The sequence below is a fragment of the Myodes glareolus genome, chromosome 20, assembly GCF_982192425.1.
Source record: "Myodes glareolus chromosome 20, mMyoGla1.1, whole genome shotgun sequence".
NCBI lineage: Eukaryota > Metazoa > Chordata > Mammalia > Rodentia > Cricetidae > Myodes > Myodes glareolus.
Window position 1 is genome coordinate 4,320,625 of NC_142045.1, and position 27,589 is coordinate 4,348,213.

Consider the following 27,589-nt stretch of genomic DNA (forward strand, 5'->3'; position numbering starts at 1 on the left):
CTTTTCCCTCTCTAGATACATCTGTCCCTTTCCTACTCTCTTAGCACTTTCTTCCTGTGCATAGAACTCCTGTCACTGAGATCTAAGCTGCGGTTCCATTTAGGTCAGATTGTTTCATTAAGTTACTTTAGATCAGTGGTCCTCAACCTGTGGGTTCCGACTCTTTGGGGATGTGTGTTATATATCTGATGTTTACATTATGATTTATAACAGTAGCAGCAAATTTACAGTTATGAAGTTGCAACAAAATAATATGATTGGGATCACCACAGCATGAGAAACTGTATTAAAGGGTTGCAGAATTAGGAAGGTTGAGAACCACTACTTCAGATGAACGTGGGTAAGAAGTAGATGCGGGTTTTTTTGACAAATATCATTAGCTATTGTCTGGAATCCTGACAGTGTTTAGATGCTTAAAACTATGGTGCCGTACCTTCCTTCTGTGATCTCGTGACGTTGACTTTCTGCTGTAGTAGTTAGCTCTTCACAACCAACTCCATTTTAATAATGAAAGTGGCTTTCCATGAGTCTAATCCTATGAGCTGAGAGAACCGGGAGCCTCTTGCCTGCGAAAGTGTACTTCATCTACTCATCCAGTTTGTATGTGTGCCCTGAGTCTGCACTTAGAGGCTCCAGATTCAACAGTAGGAAAGACAGGCCCTGTCTCCATATGTTGCATGCCACATTGGTCCTGTATTCTTGCAAGACATGGACCTGCCCTAGCCTCCGTCCTTGAGTCTAGTTGGCCTGAGCTTCCTGCCCAGAGCCCAGATGGCCGTGTCACATTAGAATTCAAGGGCAACTTCTCCTCATTGTGGCAGAGAAATAACGTAGCAAGACATCTTCCTAGAGAGAGCCTGAGAGGCATTAGGGCTGTGTTGGGGCTGGTGTTCTGAGTCATTCCGGTGCCAAGACGGATTGGAAAATATCCAAGAAGGAAGGAGGCTCCTCTTTTCAAGCTAAATAACAGTCTCCTTGTTGGGAAAGGACTAATCAATCCCAGCTGGAGAAAAGAGACTAAATTTCCTTTGCTTCCCCATTCAAATCTAATCTTATGACATGAGTTTCTGACATGAGTACCATTCTTGCCCAGACTTGTGGCCCCAGGGAGGGGATGGTTATTTAAGACAGCTGGCTCCTCAAGCAAGGCATATAACTTGATGATAAATGCTTACAGACAACTTCCCTTACTTGCTGGTCCCAGTACCGGTTTAATTGACAGCCCTGGAGACTTGCAAAAAAATAAGTAGATGTTTCTTTGAACGAATATCATGTCTCTGGATGCAAGAAAAAGATAAGAAAGTCTGTAGGCACACAATCCATCAGTGTTTCTCAGCATGCAGAATTCTTCAGGGAGGGATTCCTTTTATGCATTCTTCACGAAACAAGTTTGCTGTAACTTCAGACCCCATCTTGTGGTATGGTGCAGAATGCATCTCTTAGGATTCTGTATTTTCTTCCTTTGCTTTGCCTTTTTCAAGGACATATTTTAAAGAATTAGTTAAGTACTCTTGCAGACCCCCACACCCTGCCAAGTTAGATATAGCTCTTTTGAGAACAGTTCAAGATTTTAATTATTTAAAATTCCCCCTGAGTTGTGATACTCCTTTCTATCAGGAAATCTTGCTCATTGGAATAACAATTTTGCCTACATCTCTAGACCTAAATGTCAAGCATTTGCTACATGTTCTAATTGACAGAGATGAAGTCTGTGAGTAAAGAATAGATTAATTTTTTTTGTTTGAATCCTTATTTGCTTATTAGAACTTGATCATTAAAATGTATATAAATTGAAGGAAATATTCTGAGAAAACAGACATTTTTTTAAAGGATCAGGAGACTAAGTAGAATTGGCCTTTTAAATTAAAATTAATCATGCAGATTGTAGAATAGCAATCTTCTAAAAAAACAACAACAACCAAAAAAAAAAAAACTTTAGGGATGGACCAAGGGAATGTGAAAAACTAAGATCTGGTTAAATTTCAAAATCAACACAGTTAAACCGTCAAGTTGCTGGGTGAGACATTCAGCATGGCATAACTTACAGGGAATTTTTTAAAAAGTCCTGAATGATGCTTTTGGAAGTCTGTGGACACACATTATTTTTACTAGGAGGTCTACAAACTTAACTTAGAAGGAAGGATACATGCCAAATGTTTAGTAATGTTTTCCTGGAGGAGGCGAGGGAGGAGGTGGAGTGGGGTGGTCGAGCAGTGTAGAGCTGGGGAAAGCAATGGAGCACAGTTTTACTTTGCTGTATTTCTACTTGTTAAAGGGGGCTCCAAAGTAGACGTGACCAAATTAGCTTACCTCGAGGTGTGTGGCATTGTTTCCTGTAATTTTAACCCTAAATTAATGTATAAATTAAGCAGAAATATTTCCTAACTTAATTTTGAGGTTCTACATAAATCAGTAGTGTGCCTAAGTAAACAGGGATAACTTTCAGTGGTGTTTGTATTTGGTGTGAACCTTAAGAAATAGGAAGCATAACTGTTGAACTGTCTCACCTCCAGCTTTGCTCTAATGACTTATGTATCTGCTGTGTGTTAGGGTAGCAAGCTTTCGCTGTATGCCAAGAGCAGGTGCCTTCTAAATGGAGAGACTCAGTTGTGGTATTTGCCCCAGCCAACATCAGCTTCGCTTTTTAAAGTGTGGCCATGAATAATTTGAGCGAGTCAGGTGTGCTGTGCTTTCCTTCTGAGACCGAAACTCTCATCCACTAAGACTCTACTGGGGAGATTTTTTCTCTCTCCCTGCTTTTCTCATAGGATTTATACTGGTTCAGAAATGAAATTTTTGGCATTTTGTCCTGTGAAAATAAATAGAGCTGCAGAAAACCAAAACCTTATTTTTCTACAGCACAATATTTTCCTGCTTGCTTTGGACTTAGCTCTAACGTGTCCTCCTGGTTGGATCATAAGTAAAAACTAGGAAGAAAGTGGAGGGAGGTTTGTCTTTAGGTGATATGAAGTTTGGGACTAGAGCATGTTTTCTTCATAAAGCCACCAGCCCTCACTCATTTTTCTTTAAAATTTTATGTATATTTTATGTGAATGGTCGTATGTACATATGTGGGTGTACATGTGCCATGGCGTGTGTCTGCAGGTCCGGCAACACTTTTTGGTTGTCAGTTCTCTTAGTGTTTGGGTCGGAGGACTCTGAGACTGCCGTTCTTAGGGAGAGAAGTCATAGTGAAAAGAGAGATGTATGGGAAGAGTGACAACTGCCAGTGACCCTCAAGTGCCTGTCAGGGTTCTGATGTGAGGTTTGGATTTAGATAATGGGCCAGCGCTGTGCGTCGACACGAGGTTCTCCCATCGTAGCCCCATCAGGGCCCCATCCTGCTCTCAGCTCCAGACTCTCCGCAAGATGATTGACACATTACCAGAACTGGGTGAGAGCTCTCCCTGGAGGATACTAGGCTTCAACTTTTCCCAGAATGAGACTCCTGGGGAAATTTTGGTTCCTCTTTGCTTTTCTTGTAGAATTTATACTGGTTTGAAAAGGAAAGAAAAATACGGGGGAGGGGGGGTCTGTGAAAATAGATATAGCCTCAGAACCCCAGACCCTGTATTTTCTGTGGCATAAGAGTTCCCTTTGTTCCTATTGAGTCAGTAGTTTGATGTATGAAGGGAAGGGTACAAGTGTTTCTTTTTATTTTTTCCTGCACTTTTACAAAATTAATTTACTGATTCTTAAGAATTCTGTACATGTATATAATGAAATGCAGCCATATTTTCTTCCCTCCAACTTTCCCTATGTCCCTATTCACAAGTTCTCATGGTTTGTTTGTTTGTTTATATTTTTTATAACCCACTAAGTCCAGTGAGTGCAGCCCACAAGTGCATGGGTGTAGGACCTTCCAGTGGATCAGGAAATCCACCAGTGGTCACATTTTCAAAAAGGAAGCGTATTTTCTCATGCTGGGATAATTAAGTTTGGATGGTTTATTGATGTAGTTTTTTTTTTTGATAACAGTAAAGAAGTTTGGAGAATAATTCAAGAAAGAAGGGCAACATTTTTTTTTAAAAGACAGGAAAAAGTAGAAGTGGACATGATTTCTTTCAAAGATTTTTTTTTCTATTTATTTATTATGTATACAATATTCTGTCCATGTGTATGTCTGCAGGCCAGAAGAGGGCACCAGACCCCATTACAGATGGTTGTGAGCCACCATGTGGTTGCTGGGAATTGAACTCAGGACCTTTGGAAGAGCAGGCAATACTCTTAACCACTGAGCCATCTCTCCAGCCCCCAAAGATTTTTTTTGTAGAAACCCAAGTTTTACAGTATAATTAAAGGTAGTGACAGTTTGTGCTGGCAGTTTGAGGGCTTTTATTTTCTAGAATTAGTAAACCTAGTATACGATTAATTGATCAGGTCTCCCCATATTATCTGAATTAATAATTCTAAGGATTGCACTTTTCTGAATGTGATCTCTGTCTGGTGGCACCATACTGATACCAAAGTATGAACTACTCTGATTTCTATGTGCAGAGAATCAATTCCTGAAAAGTCCTGCACGTTCTGCCTTTTTAAAAATATGTACAGTTCATAATATTCATTAACACACATTTATACATTTAGGATTTCCAGTCTGCTAAGAAGTGGAGTCCTCTTTTAAAACCATATCATCGAAACTTGTGTTTATAATTTGTTTCAAAAGAGTTAGCCAATTTGTTTGAAGATATCAATTTCAGAACATATTCACTATTCCCTAAAGTGTAAGAAGTTGGCCTGAACTTGTAATGACCTTACAGCATTACTTAGAAGTTGATCCTTTAAAAAAATTCCTAGATATAAGATTACATACTTGCCATTCACTTATTTCATAAAGGACAGAAAAACAGCCCAGTTGTTTGGATCTCAGACAAGTGTAAAAGCTGCTGAGTTACTTCATAAGCTGTTTTATGTTTTCTTAGAGGTTGTAAATCACAGTTAATATGTTCTTTAGGGAAACAGTATGTGGTCCAGTGAAAAGTGTATTTCTCTGGCTGGCTATGTGACTTGGTGCATTTTGTTTAACCTCTTTGAGCCTTGTTAGGCTCTTCTCAAATAAAATGGGGATGTCAGTCCTTGTTAGGATTGTCCTAGTGGCAAAGAGAAAGCAAGAACAAGGTCCTTTGTGTAAAGTGTGCACTTCTCCATGGATGTTCCCTTACCTCATCTAGGCAAATAAACCACTTTTGGTTATTGTCACCTTGTGCTGTGGTCCCAGTTGCCCTTTCTGTAACAAGTTTCTTTTAATGTTTGTTTATTATTTGGAAATGACTGGGTCCTTGAAGGTCACGGTGCTGTTACGTCTCCATAGATGTAACATTTGATTCCAGAATCTCTAGAATCACATTAGAGGAAGGATGGCTGGCTCAGTGGACTGGTTTCCTTCCTTAGGAGACAACCCTGTGGAGATGAATTCTAGGGGGAGTGTTCAGATTATCTTGGAAGTTGCTTCTTTTTGAAGATCATTGTCTCTCTCCTAGGAAGTATCAATTAATTTGCTAAGTAGCTTTGAAATTTTAAGATCTTCCCACTTTGTTGGTAGAAAGAAACCTTTTCTGAAATCAAATATTTGGTCAAAGGATCCTATGATTAGTAGTGATTCGTGGGAGCGGTAAGAAAATGAAGCGCGAATCCAGTTTTGTTTTGTTTTGTTTTTTAAACAGGCGAGGACTAAATGTAGGGAGTAGGGAACTGTCTGCAGGTGCCATTGAGAAGCCTTTTACTCTGCGTGCTGTCGTCTTTGAGCTTTGGTTCTGTTTCTATGGCAACTGTAGGATCTGTGTGCCGGGCTGAGTGGATTTACAGGATACTGAAAACATTGCTATTCTAAGTAGCTTGCTGTGTAAAGTGCAGCCAGCTACAAAGAGAACAAAGCAGGCAATGTATGCTAATTGTATTCTATGCTGAGGATAAAGAATTGAGAAAATCCTAGCCTCTGCTTGACGACTAATGGAGTGTATGTAAACGTGTTTATTTGTACATGCACGTGCATGCATGTGTGTGTGTGTGTGTGTGTGTGTGTGTGTGTATGAAGACCAAATGACTTACTCTTTAATTATTTCAAATTTCATATTTGGTTCCCCTGTATCTACCCTACTCCTTTTCAGCCCCCCTAGAGTTGAGGATGGAGTTCATATCTCAGCCATGCTAGGGAAGCCCCAGACTTTTAGACAGAACTATTCTGGTAGAATTTATTTAAACACAACACTGTGTGTGTGTGTATGTGTATGTGAGTGCGTGCACACGCATGTGCTTGTGTGTTTAAGATAAAGTTAGTTTCAGTGAATCAATCTGCTGGCTTTCTGGCTCTCAAATACCAAGGTGGCCAATCCAGTGAAAGTGGCTTGCTTTGCTAGCAGTGAAAACAAAGAACGGCTCAGGTGGCTCTTAGGCTCACCCCTTATGTCAGAACTCACTTACTCTTGAGTTCTCTTGATATATAAAAGCTGGTATTCTCAATATTTACAAAACAGAAAAATCAAATACTACAGTATTGTTTGGGAGATTAAGATGAAATGCAATTCTCCTTTGTCGTTTTATGTTACCTGCGACATTTTTAAAGACGACTGTGAATGGATGTCAGTATAGTTACAGAAAAAGGCCATGCAATCAATGATTTCAGTTTCAACGTGTAAATTATTGCTGGTCTTCCTTTTGAGATTTTTCAAATCATTTTTATAAGTAAGGTAAAATAATTGTCTTTAAAATGTAAGGTACTCTTAAATAGAAAACCGTATAGCAGACCTCTCATAGTGAAAGCATTTGATTTCAGTAACTGTCTCCCCCATTTCCACCCCACACACAGCTAAAATAGAGGAAGACCCATGAAAATTCTGATGTGTATCCACCATTCTATTATTTCTCCTATAAAATGTCTTTGTTCTCCCAGCAAGGCCTTTGAAGGGGCTAAGATTTTCACCCTTTCACTGAGACCTGAAGATGTTTCCTTTGCATTCATACCAGGTATTATGATATTTCTATAAATGTGCTTCTGAGATACCTCAGGAGGCCCTCATTTGTGGGAACTCTGAGCTTATGCAAGAGTCAAGTATTCGGCAGAATTGCACATTGTGTCTCCTTTATCCCCATAGTTGGACTCTCAAAGTATTCTGAGATAGTGATGAAAGGGTTAATCCTTCAGAGAGCTCCTGAAATACAAGATTAGCTTCCAGGGAGCATCTTAAGATGTCTAGGACCAAAATTTGATCAATCAGTCTTTTCTGAACTCACCCTTTCATATGGAGTTACAGGCTTTGGCTGGTCTGTCCTGGTATAGAACACATCATCAGCTGGTGCCAACCTGCATGCTGATGGGTTAAGAGGAATTGCAGAAAGATTATGAGACAGCTGTGAGAAGGGAGTAGGACCCCAAGCCATTCCACTCCTGATTCATTCCACAGAAATCTGTTGAGCAAAGTCTTCCCTAGCAGGAACTGTGTGAGGTGATGGAGCTGTGAGGGACAGGAGACTGATCCTGATTATGTGGCACTCAGTCTACTGTGAGATCCACAGACGAACCAGGCAGTTACCTAGGTAACAACACCTGTGTGGTAATTACAAACCATGAGGGGGCAGTGAACTTGGAGGCCCCTGGGGACACTTAGAGGACTCATAAAACTGAGACTTGAACAGAAGAAAACATAACATTTGAACTTTAGTATTTTTTTCTTCCCTGTCAGAAAAGTTCACGAATTGGTAGCAGTCTCCTAAAATATATATAAACTCTTTTTAGAAGATAAATTATTCGACTTTGGGATTTTAGAGCAGGAAAGGATCATAGAGAGATCTGACCAGCTTCTCCAGCTGCCCCTCTCAACTCTGAGAAGGACAAGAAATAGGAGAGTCCCGGAGTGAGGGCCAGTGGGCCAGTGTGCTGGCCTGCTCTGCATTACTACAGCAAAACACCTAAAACAATCAATTTATGAGGAGAAGAGATTTTATTGGCTCATAGTCTTAGAGATTTCAGCCATGAGGGTTGGGCCTAAGGTGAGGAAGCGCATCACAACAGAAGCTCTTTACAGCAAAAACAATCATTTCATGAATCCCACAGTCCTCTTTGAGGGCTTTTCCCTGCCACCTGAAGACTTCCCATTAGAAGGCCCGCCTCTTAATGGTTCCATGGCATCATAATAATTCTAATCTAATAATTCAACAAACCTTTAGCACATGGTGCTTTGGGGAGGCATTCATAGCAGTTAGGGAGACGCAACACAACCTCCGTGGGTTCAGAACGTAAGTGCTTCATGAAACCTCTGTGCCTTTTTTGTTTTGATAAAAAGTTTACCACATTTGGAATACTCAAATAGTACTTTCATCAGACCTTATGCCTTTCATGTTTGCATTCTCTTCAACAAAGATGAAGAAGGGAAGAGAAAAGGGAGGGCTGTGGTAAACTGTTAGAAAGAAGGATTGAAATTTCGACTGGTCCTTGTTCACCTTGATCTAATTCATCTGCTTACTGCAGGATAGAAAAAAATGAATATTGTGAGTGTGTAAATGCCCCATTGGTGTAAATCCCCCATTGGTGTGCTTATGCAGGCTCCTATCATATACTGTATTCTTTAGTTTCATGTGTCTCCATTATATCCTACTGACAGCTTTAGTTTTGCACATTGATAGTAATATTCCATGCCCCCATCATATTTGTAGTAATATTACATGCCCCCGTATTTGTAGTAATAGTAATGCTGCCCCTCCCCGTAGTTGTAGCTTTCTTCACAAGCCGCATAACTTTTGCTGTTCCTAAAGAGCTTCTTGGCTTCTTGGAAGAATTAAATTCCTTAAATTAAAGAATTTAGAAGCAAGCTAAGATCTTCTAGCTGGATAAATTTTTCTTCCCACTCTTGTTAAATCAATTTTTATTCACAATATTGATTTTTTTCTGAGACAGATGTGTAATGTGTAAATCTCAGTTTTTTAAAAGGAAATGAAAATTAAAAGAAGAAAATTCCTCAGAATTAAAGTATATTGTAAAGCGTCTAAGTAGCACTTGAGCGACCAAATATGGGAGTATAAGAAATATGTACAGTCACGCTATGACATGCTATTTTTCTGTGTGTATGCACACGCATGCACATGCATGGATGCTTGTATGTGGGTAGATGGGGTGCATTGGTGGCAGTGGGCTCAGTGCTCAGGTCTTGTTCCTTGGACAGTTCCATGGGCTTGTACCTGTGCTGAAGCAGCACTGAAGGAAGCTGGAACTTGTGCTCTTCCATGAGTACTGGCTTTTGTCCATTTTCAACTATACCCTCACCTTGCCCCTCTGTTTTATTTCTACGCATTCGGGTTTACAGTTTAAACAGAATAATGATAACCTAGCATAGTAGTCTGAGTCTACTTTGTGAAAAAATGTAAACAGTGGCCTGTACTCTAAAGGAACAGTGGTAGGGAGAAGAATTCCTACGCCTTCTTTCTTGTCATCAGTGCTGTGTGTGTTCTGCTTTTGTTGTTCTTTCTTTCAGGTTTAATAGGAAGTGTTGCTCCATCCCAGGCTTCACTGGCCTGACCTATAGCATAGTTCCCGAATTCCTGCAACCCCTGTAGAAACGACCTGTCCAGCTCCCACCTCTCTCAGTATCTGAACGGCAGGAAAACATTGCAGAAGAGGTTTTGTTCTTGTGTCTAGTTTGTTTTTATCATCTGTGTTCTTCGCACCCCTTTCTTCCATTTCTAGGAAGATATAAGCCCTTGAAATGCTAATTCTATCACAAAAGGTGGAGAAAAGAGGGTTTGATTGCTCTAAAATGCCCTACAGGCTGAAGAGCATCTTTCTAGTTTCACAACTGAGAATTTCTCCTGTGCCTGCTTCTCATTCCCCAGTGTCTTCAGTGTTGCCTTGCAGGCATACCTTAGGTCTCCTCCCCAGGAGCCCAGAATTCAGGCTTCTGGCTCTCACACCTGCCACATCTCCCGGCCTCACGGAAGCCTTTAGGAAACCTCTGCCCTCAGATGTAAAGCAGACTCACAAGAAAAGAGGAAAATCACCAACCATCTGCTAGATGTCTGCCAGCTGCCCCGTGCCCTCTCATTCTTCACTGTAAAAGACCTACGTAGTCTCGCCCAAAGCCCACTGATTCCTTTCTCTCTCATAAAACAAAGCAGCCCTGTGGGTTTTTTTTTCTTTCCCATAGCCTGATTTCTCTGTCTCCTGGGTCTTTACAACAGTGTACTAGTAATGTGCTGTTGTTTTTCTTGTCTTGGAAGAACAAACAAACAAAAAGTCTCTTGACCCTTGATCTAGACTCACTCTCCCACTCTTACACTGACCCACCTTTAAGTCAGAACTCTTGGGACGTGTTGTCACCCTGCCTGTCCTTCCCACCCCCTTAACCCTCAGTAACCAGACCTTTAAACCGTACACCAGAATTCCCTTTGTCAAGATCCCAGTGGTATTCATGTTGCTGACCTGAGTTGTCAGTTTTCTTTCTTTTTATTTTTTAATTGTTATTTATGTACACAGGTGTTTTGTCTGCATGAATGTCTGTGCATCTGCCCTCAGAGCCCTTGGAGTTATCCACGTGGATACTGGGCATTGAATCCAGGGCCTCCAGAAGAGCGGCCAGTGTTTTTAGCCATTGAGTCATCTCTCCAGCCCCCAGCTGTTAATTTTTAATCTTCATCTTATTTGGCCCGCCAGTAACTGACACTAAGGCCCCTTGAAACACTTTCTTGACTTGGTTCATTGTAGAAATTTTGATTTTTTTTCCCCCTGCTTTTGTAACTTCCCTCTGAACTTGGCTTGTTGCTGAGCTTTGGGGGTCAACTTTGACCTCTTCCTTGTGTGCATGGACTATGGGACTTGAGCAAGAGTTTAGAGGCTAATACCATCTGTACTGGTGAATCCCTCATTCACCCTTGCACTTTGACCTCTCTCCTGAAGTTTGGATTTGTACATGCTCTATTTTCTACTTGACTGTTTAATAGGCATTTCACAGTTACTATTCCAGATCTGAATTTTGCACCATCCTGTCTACCACTAAACTCATTTTGCCCTTTTTACTGTTGGAGCTAATGGAAGCTGCACCATTTCTGTTACACAAGTCAAAGACCTTCACTTTTCTTCATCTCTCCTTCCTTGGACCCTTTTCTGCCTCACTTTCTTTGAATGTATTATCCTCATCTCTTGCTCTGATGATAGTCTCCAGCTCACCATATTTTATGCATAGTCTTTTACAATCCAGTCTTTTAGTTTGTTTTCTGATTGATACACAGTGTACATTATAAATTAGGCTCATCCAGAGAAGCTGTTCTTGTCTGATACTCAGCTGCAATAGGAATAGTCACGCACAATGGTTCAATTAATCAGAAAACCTGTTAAGCATCCAACAGTGCCATGGTCTCTACTGAGTCCCTGGGATAATGGGCAGGACACAGCCTTGGTCACTGAATGTTGGTCAGAAAAGCCTCTGAGGTGCCGGAGAGATGGTTAGGAGGTCAAGAGTGGTTATGGCTCTTGTAGAGGAACTGAGTTTGACTCCCAGCACCCGTGTCAAGTGGCTCATAACTGCATGAAACTCCAGCTCTGTAGGATGAGACATCCTCTTCTGGCTTCTGCGGGCACTCACACTCAAGTGCACATACCCCTCCTTACACAGATATATGCAGATATACAAATAATAAAAGGCCTGGGGTACCACATGAGAAAGCAAGTGATGAAAACCAACCCTGAGGCAGAAACACTGAATGTTCATCAGCTGGTCTGCAGAGAAAAAACAGTAGTGCTTCTGTATAAGACAATGTTACACAACCATAGAAAAAATTAAGTACTCAATATTTGCTACAACCTGGATGAACCTTAACTAAGCCAAGTGAAAAGCCAATCACGAAGTGCCTTATACTGTGTGATTCAATGTATAGGCACTATCTAGAAGGCACTAGAGAGAAGGCTCAGTGTTTAAGAGGTCAGCTGCTCTTCCAGAAGATACAGGTTCAAGTTCTTTCACTGACATAGCAGCTCACAACCATCTGTAATTCTAGTTCCAGAGAATATGACACTCTCTTCTGGCCTGTGTATCACAGATATATGTGGGCAAAACACACATACATATAAAATAAAAATAAAACAGTTTTAAAAATAGCTGTGCACTCTAGAACCAAAGGCATAAGGCAGAGAGTGTAGGTGCCTTAAATCTTTGGGTGGTAATGTAGGCAATGGAAGAGGCCATCGGGAGTGACCACTAATGGACTCAAGACTTCTCTTCTGGTTGTGGTGATGGCTATACGATTCTGAATGCATTAAATGGGGCTGAATTGTGTACTTGAATGGATGACTGTATAGTATTTGTGCCTGTTATATTTCACCATTGTGAAACAAGCCAGTCATCTGAGAAGAGGGATCCGCAAGTGAGACAATGCCTTCATCAGATTGACCTGTAGGCAACCCTGTGGGCTGTTTTCTTGATTAATGATTGGTGTGGCAGGGCCTAACCCACTGTGGGCATTGCTACCCCTAGACTGGTGATCCTGGGCTGTATAAGACCCCAGGCTGAACAAGCCAGTAAGCCACACTCTCTCATGATTCAGCTTCAGTTCCTGCTCTGACTTCCCTTCATACAGACTAACTACCTGTAAGATAAAACAAACCTTTCTCTCTCTGAGTTGATTTTGGAGAGTGTATTTTCACAGCAATGGAAACCTAGCTAGAACAGTATATGACTCATATCTTAATAACAGAAAACCAAAACAAACCACAGTTACTATGCTGGAGGGAACACAGTGCCATGGCTGAGAAGTGAACAGAGGTTCTATCAGAGATAAGGTTGAAAGGTCAGGTGAAATGATACTAGTTTCTAATGAGGGTGGTAAGTGATGTGGTTGCCCTGGCATTGTGATAACAGCGACTGAAGCTAGGGGATCTGGGGAGAGTGGAGATCAGATAGGCAGTGTCAGCACAGTGGTGGAGCCCATGCAGGGAGGAAGATGCATGTGAACCATGTAGAAGCTGAAATACTTTGAGTATTTTGAGTATATTGAGTATTTGAGTATTTTGAGTAGTGAGACCTGCTGTGGGGAGCAGAGCCAAGCATGAGGACATGACTCCCAGGAGTATTGTGTGGATAAAGGAGCCCTTGCCATTACCACCTGAGGTGGCCCACAGAGGCAGGATTAGCAGGAGAGAAAAGTGATTGATGCTTTTAAAGCATTGGTCTAAGCGCGTTGAAGTTAAATACAGAATCTGGGTCTTGCTTCATAGTTGGAAGAAATGGGCAGTGTCCAAGCCTCCTACACTGACTGTGTCTGCACCTCTATCCTTCTGGTGTTGCAAAGCAGTATACCATTTTATCACTTAACTACTATAATTCAAGTCATTCATTAGAGCTGGTTCACTATTTCTGTGGAAACTTATTTATTCCAGTATAAAGCTGTGGAGATACAAGGTAATTCTGAGATTACAGAGAACTTCCAAGTATTAGAGTGATTTTTAAAAAACACACACACATTATTTGGAAATGAAGCAATTTCCGTGAGAGAAATGTTTATGCAGCTCCTGTGGAACAGAGTGAAAGCAGGGCTGTGTATGTCCGAGTCCGGGAAATGGCTCTGATGGTGACCGGTAAGCTAAAGGTGGTTGTTTTGCTGACAAGGACCAGGCTTCCTAGGATCTGAAACTGATTAGAATGGAGGGGAGAGCTTTTTAAAAACTAAAGATTGCTGGGTTAATGGTGACACCATTAACCCCAGCACTCAGAAGGCAGGGGCAGGCAGATCTCTGTGGGTTTGAGGCCAGCCCGCTCTATAGAGTAAGTTCTAGGACAGCCAGAACTACACAGAGAAACCCTGTCTTGAAAAAAACAAAAAATGAACAGAAAAGGGGGGAGAGGACTGAAAAGATGGCTCAGTGATTAAGATTACTGGCTGCTCTTCCAGAAGACCTGGGTTCAATTCCCAGCACCCACATGGTAGCTCACAACTGTCTGTAACTCCGGTTCCAGAAAGCTGAAGAATTTGGATCCAGGGCCAGGAAGAGCCTTGAAGCCTTAGTCTCATTAGTGTCTGGCCAGTCTTCCCCAACCTTGATGATGGTGAAGAGCTGGATGGATGTTAATGTGGAGTGCGTGGCATAGCAGGCATTGCTCTAAGTAGTTTCTACATACTAATCCTAAAACAAACCCAGGGTGCTGACTTGTGTACAGAGACATCACGGCCCAGGTGGAGATGCTAGGAGAGGGCAGAACTAAATAGAGATCCCTGGCTTTTGTCAAATCCAGCTTTGCCACATCTGCCAAGGAATCTTGGGAGAAAATGTCTATGTGCATCTTCATTTACTTAACAGGTGTACTGGTGTCAGAAGGAACCCTTCATTCTGTTGTGCTGAAGTCGGGGAGCATGGGAATGTGCTTTGTGCAGTGAAATTCTGGAAAACGCACACCGTAGTGAGCAGGTTCCATTGTGGTGCTGTGGGTGAATTTAACGTTGCTGACTTTTACTGCACACTAATATTTCTAATTTCTTGATTTTTTTTTTTACAGGTTACTTGTCTGCAAGACTTTTTTGGTGATGATGATGTTTTTATTGCATGTGGACCTGAAAAATATCGTTATGCCCAAGATGACTTTGTCCTGGATCATAGCGGTGAGGCAATTCATTGACCGTCCCTGTAGCTCCTGAAAAGGCTTGGAATTTAGTACAGGCATGTTGGGAACACAGGGATGCTGGAGAAAGATGACCTAGCATGGGTGGTGCTCATCTGTCCTTCCACCTCCTGAGGCAGGAGGATCACGACTCTAGAAGGACTCTAGGCCAGCCTTGGCAACATAGTGAGACCTTCTCTCTGAAACATATGTTAAAGGATAATTAATAAACTGTCCGTGGCAATTATCTGAGATTTCTTTTTACATCAATTTTGTGTACAGCTTTAAAAAGCATACACTGTTTATATATTTATAAAAATAACATCTCATGAGTGGGATGAAAAATGCCTATTTATTGACTAATCTATCAATACAGTTTTTAACTATTATTTCAATGATTTCAAGTGATACTGGCATAGTAAATGGTTATTAGATGGCCAAGGTAGCCCAAGATAATTTAGTCTTCGCTCTGCATCCTTCTGACTCTTACAGCAAATGAAGCTCCAATCAGTTAAGTCAGTCTTGTAAAATGGTCACTGTAGGTGGAACTAACCATAGCAATAACAGTAAAACATCTATAAGTGCTTACTACATGTGCTTAGGTAGGACAACTGTTGCTTTATGTGTAGTAAATTTATCATAGCTAGTTGGATCATTTGCTTTCTGTTGTTGATAATGGCCCATGATAGACTCTAATACATAGCGGGAAAAAGGACCCTTTTGGTTTTCCACCTCTCAATTTCTAGTTATTTCACCTTCTTTAAAAGTGGGAGTGATAATGGATATTTTATAAGATTTTGTGAAGGTCAAGTGAATGAATATACATCTACAGCTAAGGTTCCATATGTGTCTTGTTATTTTTGTTATTGTCAGAATTGTGGCACCATCTTTACATGGTGAAGTGTTACAGTGAGAGCAAATCTCAAATTGAATTCTACCACAAATACACTTATCAGGCACAAAGGTTTTTTGCTTTGTTTTAAACATCAATTGTTTAACTGTGTTGTCATCTTAAGAGCTCTGTCTTAGGCTTCTGAAAGTATCACACGTTAAAGAGGCATTAAATTGACAAAAATCACAGGAAACATAAATTTGAAAACCTATCCTTCCCCTCAGAAAGGAAGGAATGGAAGAAAACCTGGTGTGGTGGTGGAGGATTTTAGTTCCAACACTTGGGAGGTAGATACTAGCCAAACTTTGTGAGTTGAGTTGAGGCCAGCATGGTTCATATAATGAGTTCCAGGGCAGCTAAGACTACGTCTTTAAAAACAAAATATTCAGGATGCATAGAATTCTGCTAACCTGATTTTGATCAAGTCACAAATTTTCCCTAATTCTTAAAGCTGGATATAGTTCTGAAGTTCCTGGATATTGGGGTCTGTTTGGGGGTATTAGAGCGGCTGTGCCTCTACAATGTTTTAACAACCTCCACAACACACTTTTGAGACACAATGGAACATAATCTACATTGCTAATGGCTTAGCAGAAACTGGAACTGCCCCGTTTATATTAGCTTTGATTAGAGCCTTTCAGATGTTAACTAGGCTCCCCTGGGGAGTATTCCCCTGATTTATACTTCACATGTTAATTTGCCAGCCTTAGGGGCTAGATTAAAACTAACTCACATTTTAGTCTTTTTGCATAAATTGAAGTATTTTGAAGTAAATAACAGACAATATGTTTTCTAATTTATCCCTTATAACAAGCCTATGAAGCATATTTTATTCTTACACTAATATGTTAGGGAGAAATAGTGAGGCTTTGAACATAAGCAGGGTCTTCCTTCTAGCCTGCAAATGTCAAGCCATGACTCATCCCAAGTCTGCCTGACTGCAGAACCCGTGATCTTAATTACTCAAACCTGAAGTGATGCTCGCAGCTGGAATTCATTCTGGTTCTCCAAATGCTGTCTTATTTGGTGGCTTATGGGAAGGTCGATGTTATTGTTTAAAGCTATTTTTCTCATTTTTGCTCTTCCATGCTTTGGAAGAGTAAGTAGCTCGATAGTAAAGAGTCCATAAGTTAGTTTCTGCCCTTTTAAAGTAAGGACTTGAAGAGGACAATAAAGTTGCGGTCTATGCCGCCTATGAAAAAGCTGCAAGCTGCACACAGATGAACGTGTGGTTGAACTGGGAATGAGACGGCACTTCCACTCAGGCCAGTAGAGTGTCTGTGCTCATTAGGAACTTAGTCCAAACAATGACGTGTCACAGATGTGTGGTCTAACTGGAGATGTAAATATGACATGTACATTTTGGAACTGCTGCTCCATACACTGAATTTATGGAGCTCAGGGCCTGGCAGCTCACCAAGTGCAGCATTCAAGTCACAGCAGTGGAAAAATAGAAGGTGGAACGGGGAAGAGAGTGTCAGGTAATACCAGTGGGGCTGCAGAGATGCGTTGGTAAGGTGTTCGTGTAAGTGCCCACCAGTCTAGCAGAAACCCTGAGTTCAGTGACAGCAATGTGTCACTTATCTCAATGTGCTGGAGAGTGACTGAGGGAGGTGGCTGGCTTGACTTCTTGCATTGATGTGATTGCACATGTGCACACATATGCTAGTTACAGGCAGCTAACCATAGTTGCATGTGGTATGCCTTTGGTCGTTGCTGAAATCTGCTTTACCTACAAATGTACTTTTGTTCTTTACAGAATGCCGTGTCCTGAAGTCATCTTATTCTCGAGTCTCAGCTGCTAAGTATTCTGGATCCAAAAGCCCAGGGCCCTCCCGCCGTAGCAAGTCACCAGCTTCAGGTAGTAACGGAAGAACAATGGATGGTCTTAGAAGGGGGGGCTCTCCTTAGTTTTCCCGCATTTTATGAACTTAACAGCCTTTACCAGCTTGTGTTCAGTCACATTCTAGAACAATAATAGTAAGATTTTTCAAACAAAATTAGATCTGTCTTCAAAAGACAAAAGTCTTTCAAGGAACTCTTGGACTTCGTTCTGACACATTTTCTTGTAGATAACCTTACTGTCCAGTCTTCCACCAATGTGGGCACAAACGTATTTCACATTTTGGGCACTGTATACTGTATTTTGAATTCTGTGCTTCATAATTGTGGATATTTATCTTCCTAGAATTACTTCTTCCTGGTACAACACACACACACAGTTCCATGCAAAAATATTTTTCCTTGAAAATTTCCATGTCTTTTTCTTCATCAAACAGTTGTGATAGCAGTAATGGTTATTCTCAAAAAGGATAACTTACTTAAGTTCTATAATTTTCAGATCCAAATCCTACGAATTTGTCAAAATTTACACTGTTCTGATATTTTTAACATTAAAAACACTAGTCAAATTATATCTCAATAAGTTGGTTTTATGAATTGTTAGCTATTTCAAATAATTTTGCTCATTTAATTTATTGTTAAGGAAATTATTTTAGAGAAAAAAAAAACATCTGTTTTTACAGACAGTGTTCTTATTACTGCCCAGCCTGCTGCCCTTGGGAGTGAACTAAACTTTTTTTGAAACACAATGATGATTTGACTGGTGAGGCATCGAAAGGTTTGAAATGTCAGACTCGGTCATTCTTTCTGCTGTTCCCACTGCAGCATCCGCCTCACTTCCTCTAGGGCAGGCTGTGTTACTGTCTTTTAGACCTGCTGAATAACCACTGTCCTTACTGTCTCCTCCTGCTCTGTGCATATGCGTGTGTACAGTAAAGAGGGCTGGCCACTCCAGTGCCTATTCTACAGCCAAATCCCCAGGTGAGCCAGGGTCCTCACAGCTTTGTCACTCTGCTGGGCTTTTGTTTCTGTTTTTTGCTGCATTTCTGTTTCCTTTGCATCATTTCCATGAATGTATCTGGTCTTCTCCTGTGCACATCTGTGCCATGTGCGATGTTTTACAATGCACAGGCCACTTCAGCCTCCCTGCTCAGTACAGATCCATGTAACCTAAGAAAATTCCTAAAAGCCTATCTGTGTAGTTGAAGCACAGTAGTCCGGGGGAGGTAGCCACCTCCAGGATGTCTGTGTTCCAGTGAGCTGTAGAACATGTTCCGTGACTGAAAAGCTAAAGTTTGTTAGCTGAGGCAGGTGGTGGTGGCATGCACCTCTAATCCCAGCACCTGGGAGGCAGAGACAGGTGGATCTCTGTGAATTTGAGGACAGCCTGGTCTACAGAGTGTGTTCCAGGACACACTGTTACATAGAGAAACCCTGTCTCAAAAAACAAAACAAGTTTGTTAGTAATAGAGATATGGAAGGAATTTCTAACCTCACACTTTGCTGATACCTGTGTTAAAGGATTGGGAATCATTAAAATCTTCTACTTCAGAGTACTTTATGATGGCCTGTGCTAGACTAGGATAAGGAAGTGTTTTCTGTACATAAAAGGAAGCAACCAACACTGCATCTTTTTAGTTGGGAAGCAATTATTTTCATACAGTGCTCTACACTCGGACTTTCTAAATATGTGACAGTTGACACTGTTTTTTTTTTTTTTAACCAAAGGTATCTCTCTGATATTGAACTTATTTTAAATTGTATTGACTCTGTAGTGTCTTAAGAATGGAAAAGCTAATGGGACATAGATGTGTTTGGATATAGTTTTCTGGCTCAATGATTCCTACCTTTTGTTTCAGGTGACAGATTTATAGATGCTTGTCATGTCAGGAAAATTATTAAATAAAAGTAGAGAGTGTGGCTCAAGAGACAGGTATGATTAACTTTGTCCCCTGAGATCTGAAGAGAAAATTTACTGAACATATTGTGGCTATATTTGTCTTCAGACCACCTACTATTCCATAACAAAGCTTAGCGAATACTTAAATGATGTGGGATTGTTTTTTTTTTAATCTGAATTTGGATAGTGTCAGCCTCAGACTCCTCAGTGAAAGGTGCGAGACTTGAAAACCACATCTCAGAAGCAAATGGTCTTTAGGCAAGACTCTGGAAACATGCTTAGAAGGCTTTAGAAGGCTGAAAACCCCTGCCGCTGCTGGCCCTCCACAGCGACTCTAAATTGTGCTGTGTTCCCGGTAGTGTTTTCTCCTCGTTCTCCAAGGAACGAGGGGCAGAGAGGACTGTTACAAGCCACACTATCAGAAGTGCTTGCTTGTACAGAGGCTTCGCTGTGCCTGACCTGCAGTCCAGCTGTTCAGGAGGCTAAGGTAGGAGAGTTGTGAGCCTGAGCAAGGCAGCAAGGCCGTCATTAGTAGTAGTAGCAGCAGCAGCAAAGACTTCAGGGATTAACTGAAACTTCAGAGAGTGACTTTATAAACATAATACTGTTCATGTCAATCTTAGGATAGAAAGTGCTGCTTTGAGAGAATTTTCTGAGTCTATGTAATCTTCCAACAAAACTGTGTAAATAGCTAAGTAATATGCTAAAATACACAGATAGTGAAGTAGATAATATTTAGTCAATCTAACTATAATCTGAGTCTTATAAATACTGCTTTTAGGGAATGGAGAGGTGGCTGAGTGGTTAAGAGTGCTTATTCTGTGGTTGAGGACCAGCCGTGAGATCTTAGCAGTAACAGCACAGCCAAGTGTCCTGTGGATGTCTGTGTTCCTGGTTCTGATGTCGGGTGGAGGCAGGGTTCCCGGGGCTTGCTGGCTTCCAACATAGCAAAGAAAATGCAAACCATGGATACAGGGAGAGTCTTGAAAGAACAGGCAGAGAGTGTTGGTGAGGACATTTGATCTCCTTTTCTGGCCTTGTTGTACAAACTTGTGACTGTTCAGTCAATGTACACACACACATCTCACACTTTTTTGAAATGCTGGTTTTAGGTTTCTAGTTGTGAATCTTTAAACATAGTTTGTAAAGATAAAAAATATTCAGAGCCATCAAATGGAAATCCTTCCCAATGTATTTCTTACCTTATAATTGTGGGGGTGGGGAGGATAAAGCCACCTGGAAGGAAGCTAGAGGAGGTGGAGGAGTGGGCGTGCTGTGTACATGCTGGCTGGTCACCACACCGTCCCGCGGGTGCACCCGTGACGGGAACGAATGTCACATGGCACCTTCAGGACCATGATTAGTCTCTGTAGAATTTCACAGAAATGTACAAGTAAGGGAAATTAAGGACATTTTGCTAGTGATTCTTAGAACTTTCAAATGCTGTTGAAAATTCACTGGCTCCATGAGTTGGTGTCTTATAATGGGAGCTATCTGTGGGGGAGGGGTGGCCATGTAGTTATTGATGTGGGTTAAATCCCTAGCAGTGAGTTTCCTTAGCTAGGATTTTTAGGAAACGGCCTTGTGAGGAACTAATCTTTCTGTTAGCCCCACTCTGCACCTTCTCAACACAGCCTAGCTCTCAGTGTAGTGCCAGATGAAAGCCCACAGTGCTTACGGACTGTGATTTGGTGACCTCTGCAGATATTTGAGTGGGATGAAGGTTTTTTAAAAAGTATGTGAAATTCTGTCCCCACTCCCAGCAAGCTTCCTAGGTTGCTGCACACAATGATCTATTTTATGTGACTCCCCTTGAAAGAGATTTTTTTAGGGACTCCTTGGGAGCAGCTTTCAGGCTTACAGCAAATCTGAGTCAAAGATTCAGGTCTCCTGGATCTCTTTTTTTGCACAAACACCCACAGCCTCCCTCATCACCGTCTTCATGAAGAAGAGCACAGTTGTTGATTCCAACACAGTATTATCACCCAAAGTTCATGACCTGACAATCACTCTTGATGGCTGTGCATTCTGTGATTTTGGCAAATTCATGTAACAAATGCCTACCATCAGTGTCATGCAGAGTAGTTTCTGTGCCTTAAAATCCTTTACAGGAAATAAGGAATTGGGTCTGCAAAGGGAGCTCAGGCAGTAAGATGCCTGTTGTGCAAGCATGAGGACCTGAGTTCAGATCCCAGTACCCTGTGTAAAGGTGGGCAAAGCCATGCACCCATAATCCCAGCACTGGGGAGGTAGATGCAGATAGGTCTCTGGAGCTCACTTTTCCAGGCTGTCTAGCTGAATTTATGAGTTTATATTCAGTGAGGGAGCTTGTCTTGAGAAATAAGGTGGAGGGCTTTGTCCTCCTCACACATGTATATATACACATGGAGGAAAAATACACATGCACGCACACACACATGCACCCCCCCCACACACACACACTAAAATCTAGGTCGACCAAGTGATTTAGAATTAGAAATATTAACTGGGTGGTGGCGCATGCCTTTAATCTCAGCGCTTGGGAGGCAGAGGCAGGTGGCTCTTAGTGAGTTCAATGCCAGCCTGGTCTACAAAGTGAGCTCCAGGACAGCCAGGACTGTTACACAGAGAAACCCTGTCTCAAAAAACAAACAAACAAAAAAGAATTAGAAAAATTAAAAATGTGGGTTAAAAAATTTAAAATATTAAAAAATATCATATCTACCAAAAACACAGAATAATAGACAGAAATGACTTCATAGACACAGCCATCCCTGCTCACAAATGATTTACTGTTCATATATGTTCCTCGGTCAACAGTCTCCGCATCCAGTCAGACTGGCACTCCCTTTTAGTCAACTGTGTAGGATGTCTGCCTTCACATTTGACTTTCTGCACTTAATTCAGGTGGTCTAAAATAATACTGCCTGCCTCCTGTGTTTGAAAAAACGTGGACTTCATTCTGCTTTTCACGAAGATGAGTGTCAGCTTTCATTTGCTTTGGGCAAGAGCTTTTGAGGGTTGCTTTTGAAGTAAGAGGGATTACAAGTACTTTTCAGAGGAGAACAAACAACTGATCCCAGATATTAGCCACAGCTTCATGAGATCCCTGCAGAAATAGATCTAGATGATGGGATGGGAAGTGCACATGAAGGACTCTGCAGGCTCGTGTCTGTGATTGACCTTCCCCTACACACAGAATCGGCGGTTGTCTGTTCGGCATAGACTCCCATTCGAGCTTTCTACCAAAGAGTTATATGGAGGTGTAGAAGGTGGTACATAGAAAACTACCGGCATTTGCTAAGGAATGGGGGGAAATTAAACTGTGAAGGAAATGGGAGGATTAGAAATAACTAGCCCATATTAAAAGTATTTGAATAATTTATCTTTTAATGGCCTTGAGTTAAATAATAGTATAAGAAGAAATAGTTACTTTTACTTTCCATTAAGAATATACTTAAAGGTGAGGGCTGTAGCTCAGTGGTAGAGCATGTGCAAAACATGTATGGAAAGCTTAGCTCAGTTAGCACCAAAAGCAGAATAGGAGGAAGGCAGGCAGGCACACACACTACACACAGATACACACATTTACGCACATGCACTCGTGTTATTTGGATTGATTTGAACGAACCATAAGCATTTCTCAGTGACTCACGTTGGTACACATCCCGATAAAGATGGATAGTGGCAGTTTGTAATGGCTGTCATCACAGACTGTCACCACACGGTAGCCATTTGTCTGTGTTTTCTGGAAGGCAGGTCGTGTGGACAGTGTCTCCCGCTCACACCTGTAATTCCATGATTGTCTTCTATATTTGTTTATATCATTGTTGGGACACTATTATTGCAAATAATTCTAATTTCACGCCTTGTCTGACTTTGTCTGTATTGCAGTAAGATACATTGCTTTTGCTTTGTGCCAATGTGTTATCTGCTTTGGGCTTTAAATGAAGCAAAGCTTCATGGGAGCCTTTTTGTGCATGTGCTTGGTGTTTTCACAATTGAGTTGTTTGGAGTTTTGATGGCCATCTCTCTGTTGTTTCCTGGGCAGTTAATGGAACTCCCGGCAGCCAACTTTCCACTCCCAAGTCCACGAAATCCTCCAGTTCCTCTCCAACCAGCCCAGGAAGCTTCAGAGGACTGAAGGTATGAAGGGAGAGATGTGCTTATGTAGTCTGTTATTTGTGTGGTTTAACAGTTAGATTTGTTTGTGAGCTTGATACTGTCATCATATCAGCCGGCCTCCTTAGCAACTCTCACAGTGTCCACATTCTGTGAGAATACAAGGTTGTGATGGGTTGAACAAAATGTGGTGAAAGTATTATTCTAATTATTGTAGAGGATTGCAACAGCAGAGCACTGGAAAATACCATAATTCATCTCAAAAGACCCTTTGCAATCATGATTTTAATTTCACTAATGTAATTTGACTTTATTGAAGTCTACAACTTAGGAGAAATATCAATATAACATTGTAGGTGGACATTTCTATCCCACCAGCAGCTCCCAAATAAACATACTGGGGTTTATAATTAATTTTAAATTCTCGACCATTAGCTCAGGCTAACTCTTACATTTTACCTTATTTTACCCTCTGCCACGTGGCAATACCTTTATTAGTATGGCATATTCATCCTGCTTCCTCTGCATCTGCTGACATCTCTCCTGACTCTGTGCTTCCTCATTCCATCATTCCCAGTTTGACTTTCCTGCTTAACTTTATTCTGTTCATCTATTGACAAGGAAGCTTGTTTATTAAACCAATAAGTGGCATATATTCACACAGTGTACAAAGGAATTATTTACATCATTTTCCCCATTTATCTAAATTAAAAACTAAGTTTTTAACTTTAACATAGTAACCTTATATACAACAAAAACAGTTATCAAGTAAGAGTTAGTTATAATATCCAGTCTATTTGTATTTGACAAAATTAGAAAAAAATTCTATTGTCTGTCTTATCTTATCTAAAGTTTTATACCTAATTTGCTTTCTATCATACCTAAGGAAATTATAAGTTTAACTATTTAGTCTTTAGCTCCATCAAGACCCCAGAAGGATGAAATATTATCTAATAACCAGGATATCAAGCTGCCTGGACAGTCACCCAAAGTTTGTCTGAACGTTGGTGTGTCTTTGGCCTGCACGATATGGGATTCCTGTTTGTATGCTGTGAATATGTTTTATTGATATTGGTTAATAAAGAAGCTGCTTTGGCCTGTGACAAGGCAGAATAGAGCTAAGCAGGAAAAAAGGAGTCAGGGAGTCACCATGTAGCTGCCGAAGGAGAAAGATGCTGGAATCTTATCAGTAGACCACAGCCTTGTGGTGAAACATAAATTAATAGAAATGGGTTAATTTAAGATGTAAGAGCTATCTAGAAATACACCTAAGCCGTTGACCAAACAGTGTTGTAATTAATAGTTTCTGTGTGATTGTTTGGGTCTGGGCAGCTGGGAAACCAATGCAGTCTCTGGTTACACCTACAGGCTTAGACTGTCTGATAGACTTTCCTGTGAAGCAGGGAATTCTGAAGAGCTGTCTTAACCTTGTCTTGGCAAAGTTTGACAGTCACCTTGTGTGTGTGTGTGTGTGTGTGTGTGTGTGTGTGTGTGTGTGTGTCCTGATGGTTCAGTTTGGACAAAAACTGTCAGCAGTTGAGGCAAAGGCAGTTTCTTTGCCCAAATGGCTAGCCTTTGCCACAAAGACTCTATATTTAGTTTTTTCAATGCCCATTATCTTTTGTAAAGTAGATTGGTGCTGCCAGAAGCAGATATGTCTCACTACCATAAAAAACTTTAGGCTATTAAAAAATATTAAATGCCATATTATGTAGGTATTTGAAGTGTTTGAAGACCATCTATCTATATAAATAAGTCTGTGTATGACCTTAATAATAAATGTAACATGACTATAGGTTTGACTATAATCAGTGGCTATTAATCTGTATTTTTTAATTATTCTTCATAAATAAACACAATACTCCAAATAAGAGTAGAAACATACAGACAGCAGGACAGAAATAACTTTAATTTGTATCAGTAAACTAAAATCCATACCAATGTCAAATAGTTTGAGATTAATGGGCAATTTTTGGATTAGATTCAGTATTCTATTCTTTTATCTTATCATTTCTATATTATATCCCCTTTCTTATTTAAGAAAAAGATCTTTGAATTTGATTTTTTTTTGACTATGGCTAGTTAAAGTTTGTAACCAATTCCCCCCTAAATGACGACAAATAACCATAACCCATTAAGTGATCAAAAAATGCCCACTCCACCTTTTAGGAGTGTGAGCATTGTGTTCATAAAATTACTTCTTGTTTTCTGGGGTAATGGAATCTTTAGGTAACCCCTAAAAAATGAGAACTGTCAAGTCCTGGGAGAGGTATCTGTATTATTTGTTGTGCAGTCTCTGTGTAAAGGGAAAGTAAGTCCTGGCTAGAGATTGAACCATCTCAGCTCGCTACCTTGAAATCATCCTGAGCAGTTTGTAGTCCAAAGTAGATCTTTGGGTTGTGTTTGTCCTCTTAGTGGTGTTACCACAATCCACAGTGTAACCATCGTTGTGGGGCCACATTCTTCTTTTGGAGACTTCAGATGTTTCTGTTAGGCATAGTCTTGCTTCACTGCTGAAAACTTAAACATGTGAAATGGCATATGCAGCAGATCTTGAAGAGGCTAAAGGACCATAATTTATTATATACATTCAGAGTATAAAAATTTAATTCCTAGTTACCAGATAGAGACTCAGATCCAAAATCATCTATAGGAAGCTAGATGAAGCCTTTTTCTAGAAATAGCTGATACTCTATATAACCATTAATATCATGACAGAAAGTTTAATATATATAATATACATTAATTTTCTAAAGTTGAGATGACATTTATACCTTAAGGAACGTTTTAAAGAGTGAAAACCAAATGAGTATGAGATTTGTGGCAATAGAATAGTCCCTTAATTTTTGTTTTTCTTCTGTTCCATATCAGGTAGCTCTTCTGACCTGAGACAGAGATTTTGTATTTTCCTTTAGCAAGCATGCTTGGGTTTAGAAAAGGAGAAAGCCACATTCCAACTCCAAAGCCAGCTTTAATTTTTAACTGGACTAGAACTACAAAAAGACCTTTTGCATTATATGTCCATAGAGAACTGCAGAAACAAACATTTGGGAAGATATATGAAATTTTATCCTGTTGGAAATGTGATATACCAATAGGCCAATTTACTCTTTTTCTTGGGACATTTTCTCTTAATGATTCATTCTTTTTCTTTAGATGTCTGATTTGTTCAGTGGTCTTCAGATTCCTTAGTTGGAGGCTTTCATTCTTCTGGAAAGACAAAAACAAAACCTTTCCCCAACCCTAACCTTTGGGAAGTTTCCCTTTTGGCAAGTTATGTATGATAAGATGAAAACATTTGTTAATCTTATAAGTTAGTTTAGATTGAAGTTCAAGGTTAGTCTGGTTTGTGTGGTAAGTTCCAGGCTACAGTATGATACCCTGTCTTAAATGAAGCAAGGGAGGGAGGGAGGGAGGGAGGGAGGATCAGATGATTGAGCAAGTGAAACCTGAGGACCAGATGACCTGAGGTTGATCACTGGAACCCCCACAGCAGAAGATAATTGACCCTACTTGTTGTCTTCTGACCTCTGCATGCAAACACACATTCACACACACACACACACACACAGAGAGAGAGAGAGAGAGAGAGAGAGAGAGAGAGAGAGAGAGAGAGAGAGAAGCACACAGTAAACAGATGTAATTAAAAATATTTTAGGTGCTTGAGAGATGGCTCAGCAGTTTAGAGAACTGTTTAGGGCCCAGATTTGGTTCCCAGCACCCACCTGGTAGCTCCAAACTGTTTGTAACTCCAGTTTCAGGAGATATGATACCCTCTTTTGGGTTCTCTTGACAGTAGACATACACGCAGGAAACATTTATACACATTAAAAAAATAAACTAATAAATCTTTAAATAATTATATTAAAAATTTTAAAGGCATTTCCTGAGGTATTAAATTGGATGGTGCCAGCTTATACCATGATTGAATTCTTAATTGTCAGTTTGTCTACAAGAAGAAAAACTTATATGAAATAAAACTACTAGTCATCTGAGTGTTTTCAGACACAAAGCCGCACATAAGTTCTCTTAGCATCCCTATGGAGTGTAGCTGCTGCATTCATGTGTAGTATTGTAGGACTGGAGAAGGACATCCATAATCTGGCCCCTTTAAGCAGAGAACCCAAAGCAGTTAGAATAAAATGTGTGTCTTAGGAGAGAACCCTTGAGAGCAGTTAACAGTCTAGACTCTGGCCTCCTGTGAGCTGTTTGAGTCTGGGTTTCCAAGGTCTTTGTCTGACCTCAGCGGTCTGTTTGTCGCTGGATGACACTTCCGTCCTA

At 40.6% G+C, this 27,589-nt stretch overlaps 1 protein-coding gene across 12 annotated transcripts in view; it reads left to right on the forward strand.

Moving 5' to 3' along the window:
• Window positions 1-27,589, forward strand: part of Dclk2 (doublecortin like kinase 2) — a 129,952-nt gene that overhangs the window by 63,785 nt on the left and 38,578 nt on the right. For 7 of the 12 annotated variants that reach the window (XR_015735739.1, XR_015735741.1, XR_015735740.1 and 4 more), the window contains exons 3-6: window positions 14,472-14,574; window positions 17,225-17,326; window positions 18,241-18,288; window positions 23,238-23,332. Coding sequence is in view for 8 of the 12 variants with exons in the window: in XM_087899421.1 (XP_087755547.1) it covers window positions 14,472-14,574; window positions 17,225-17,326; window positions 18,241-18,288; window positions 23,238-23,332 (348 nt within the window). In the remaining 4 variants the exon portion in view is untranslated. The remainder of the gene's footprint in view (window positions 1-14,471; window positions 14,575-17,224; window positions 17,327-18,240; window positions 18,289-23,237; window positions 23,333-27,589) is intronic. The other 5 variants (XR_015735742.1, XM_087899425.1, XM_087899426.1 and 2 more) reach the window with 1 other exon arrangement.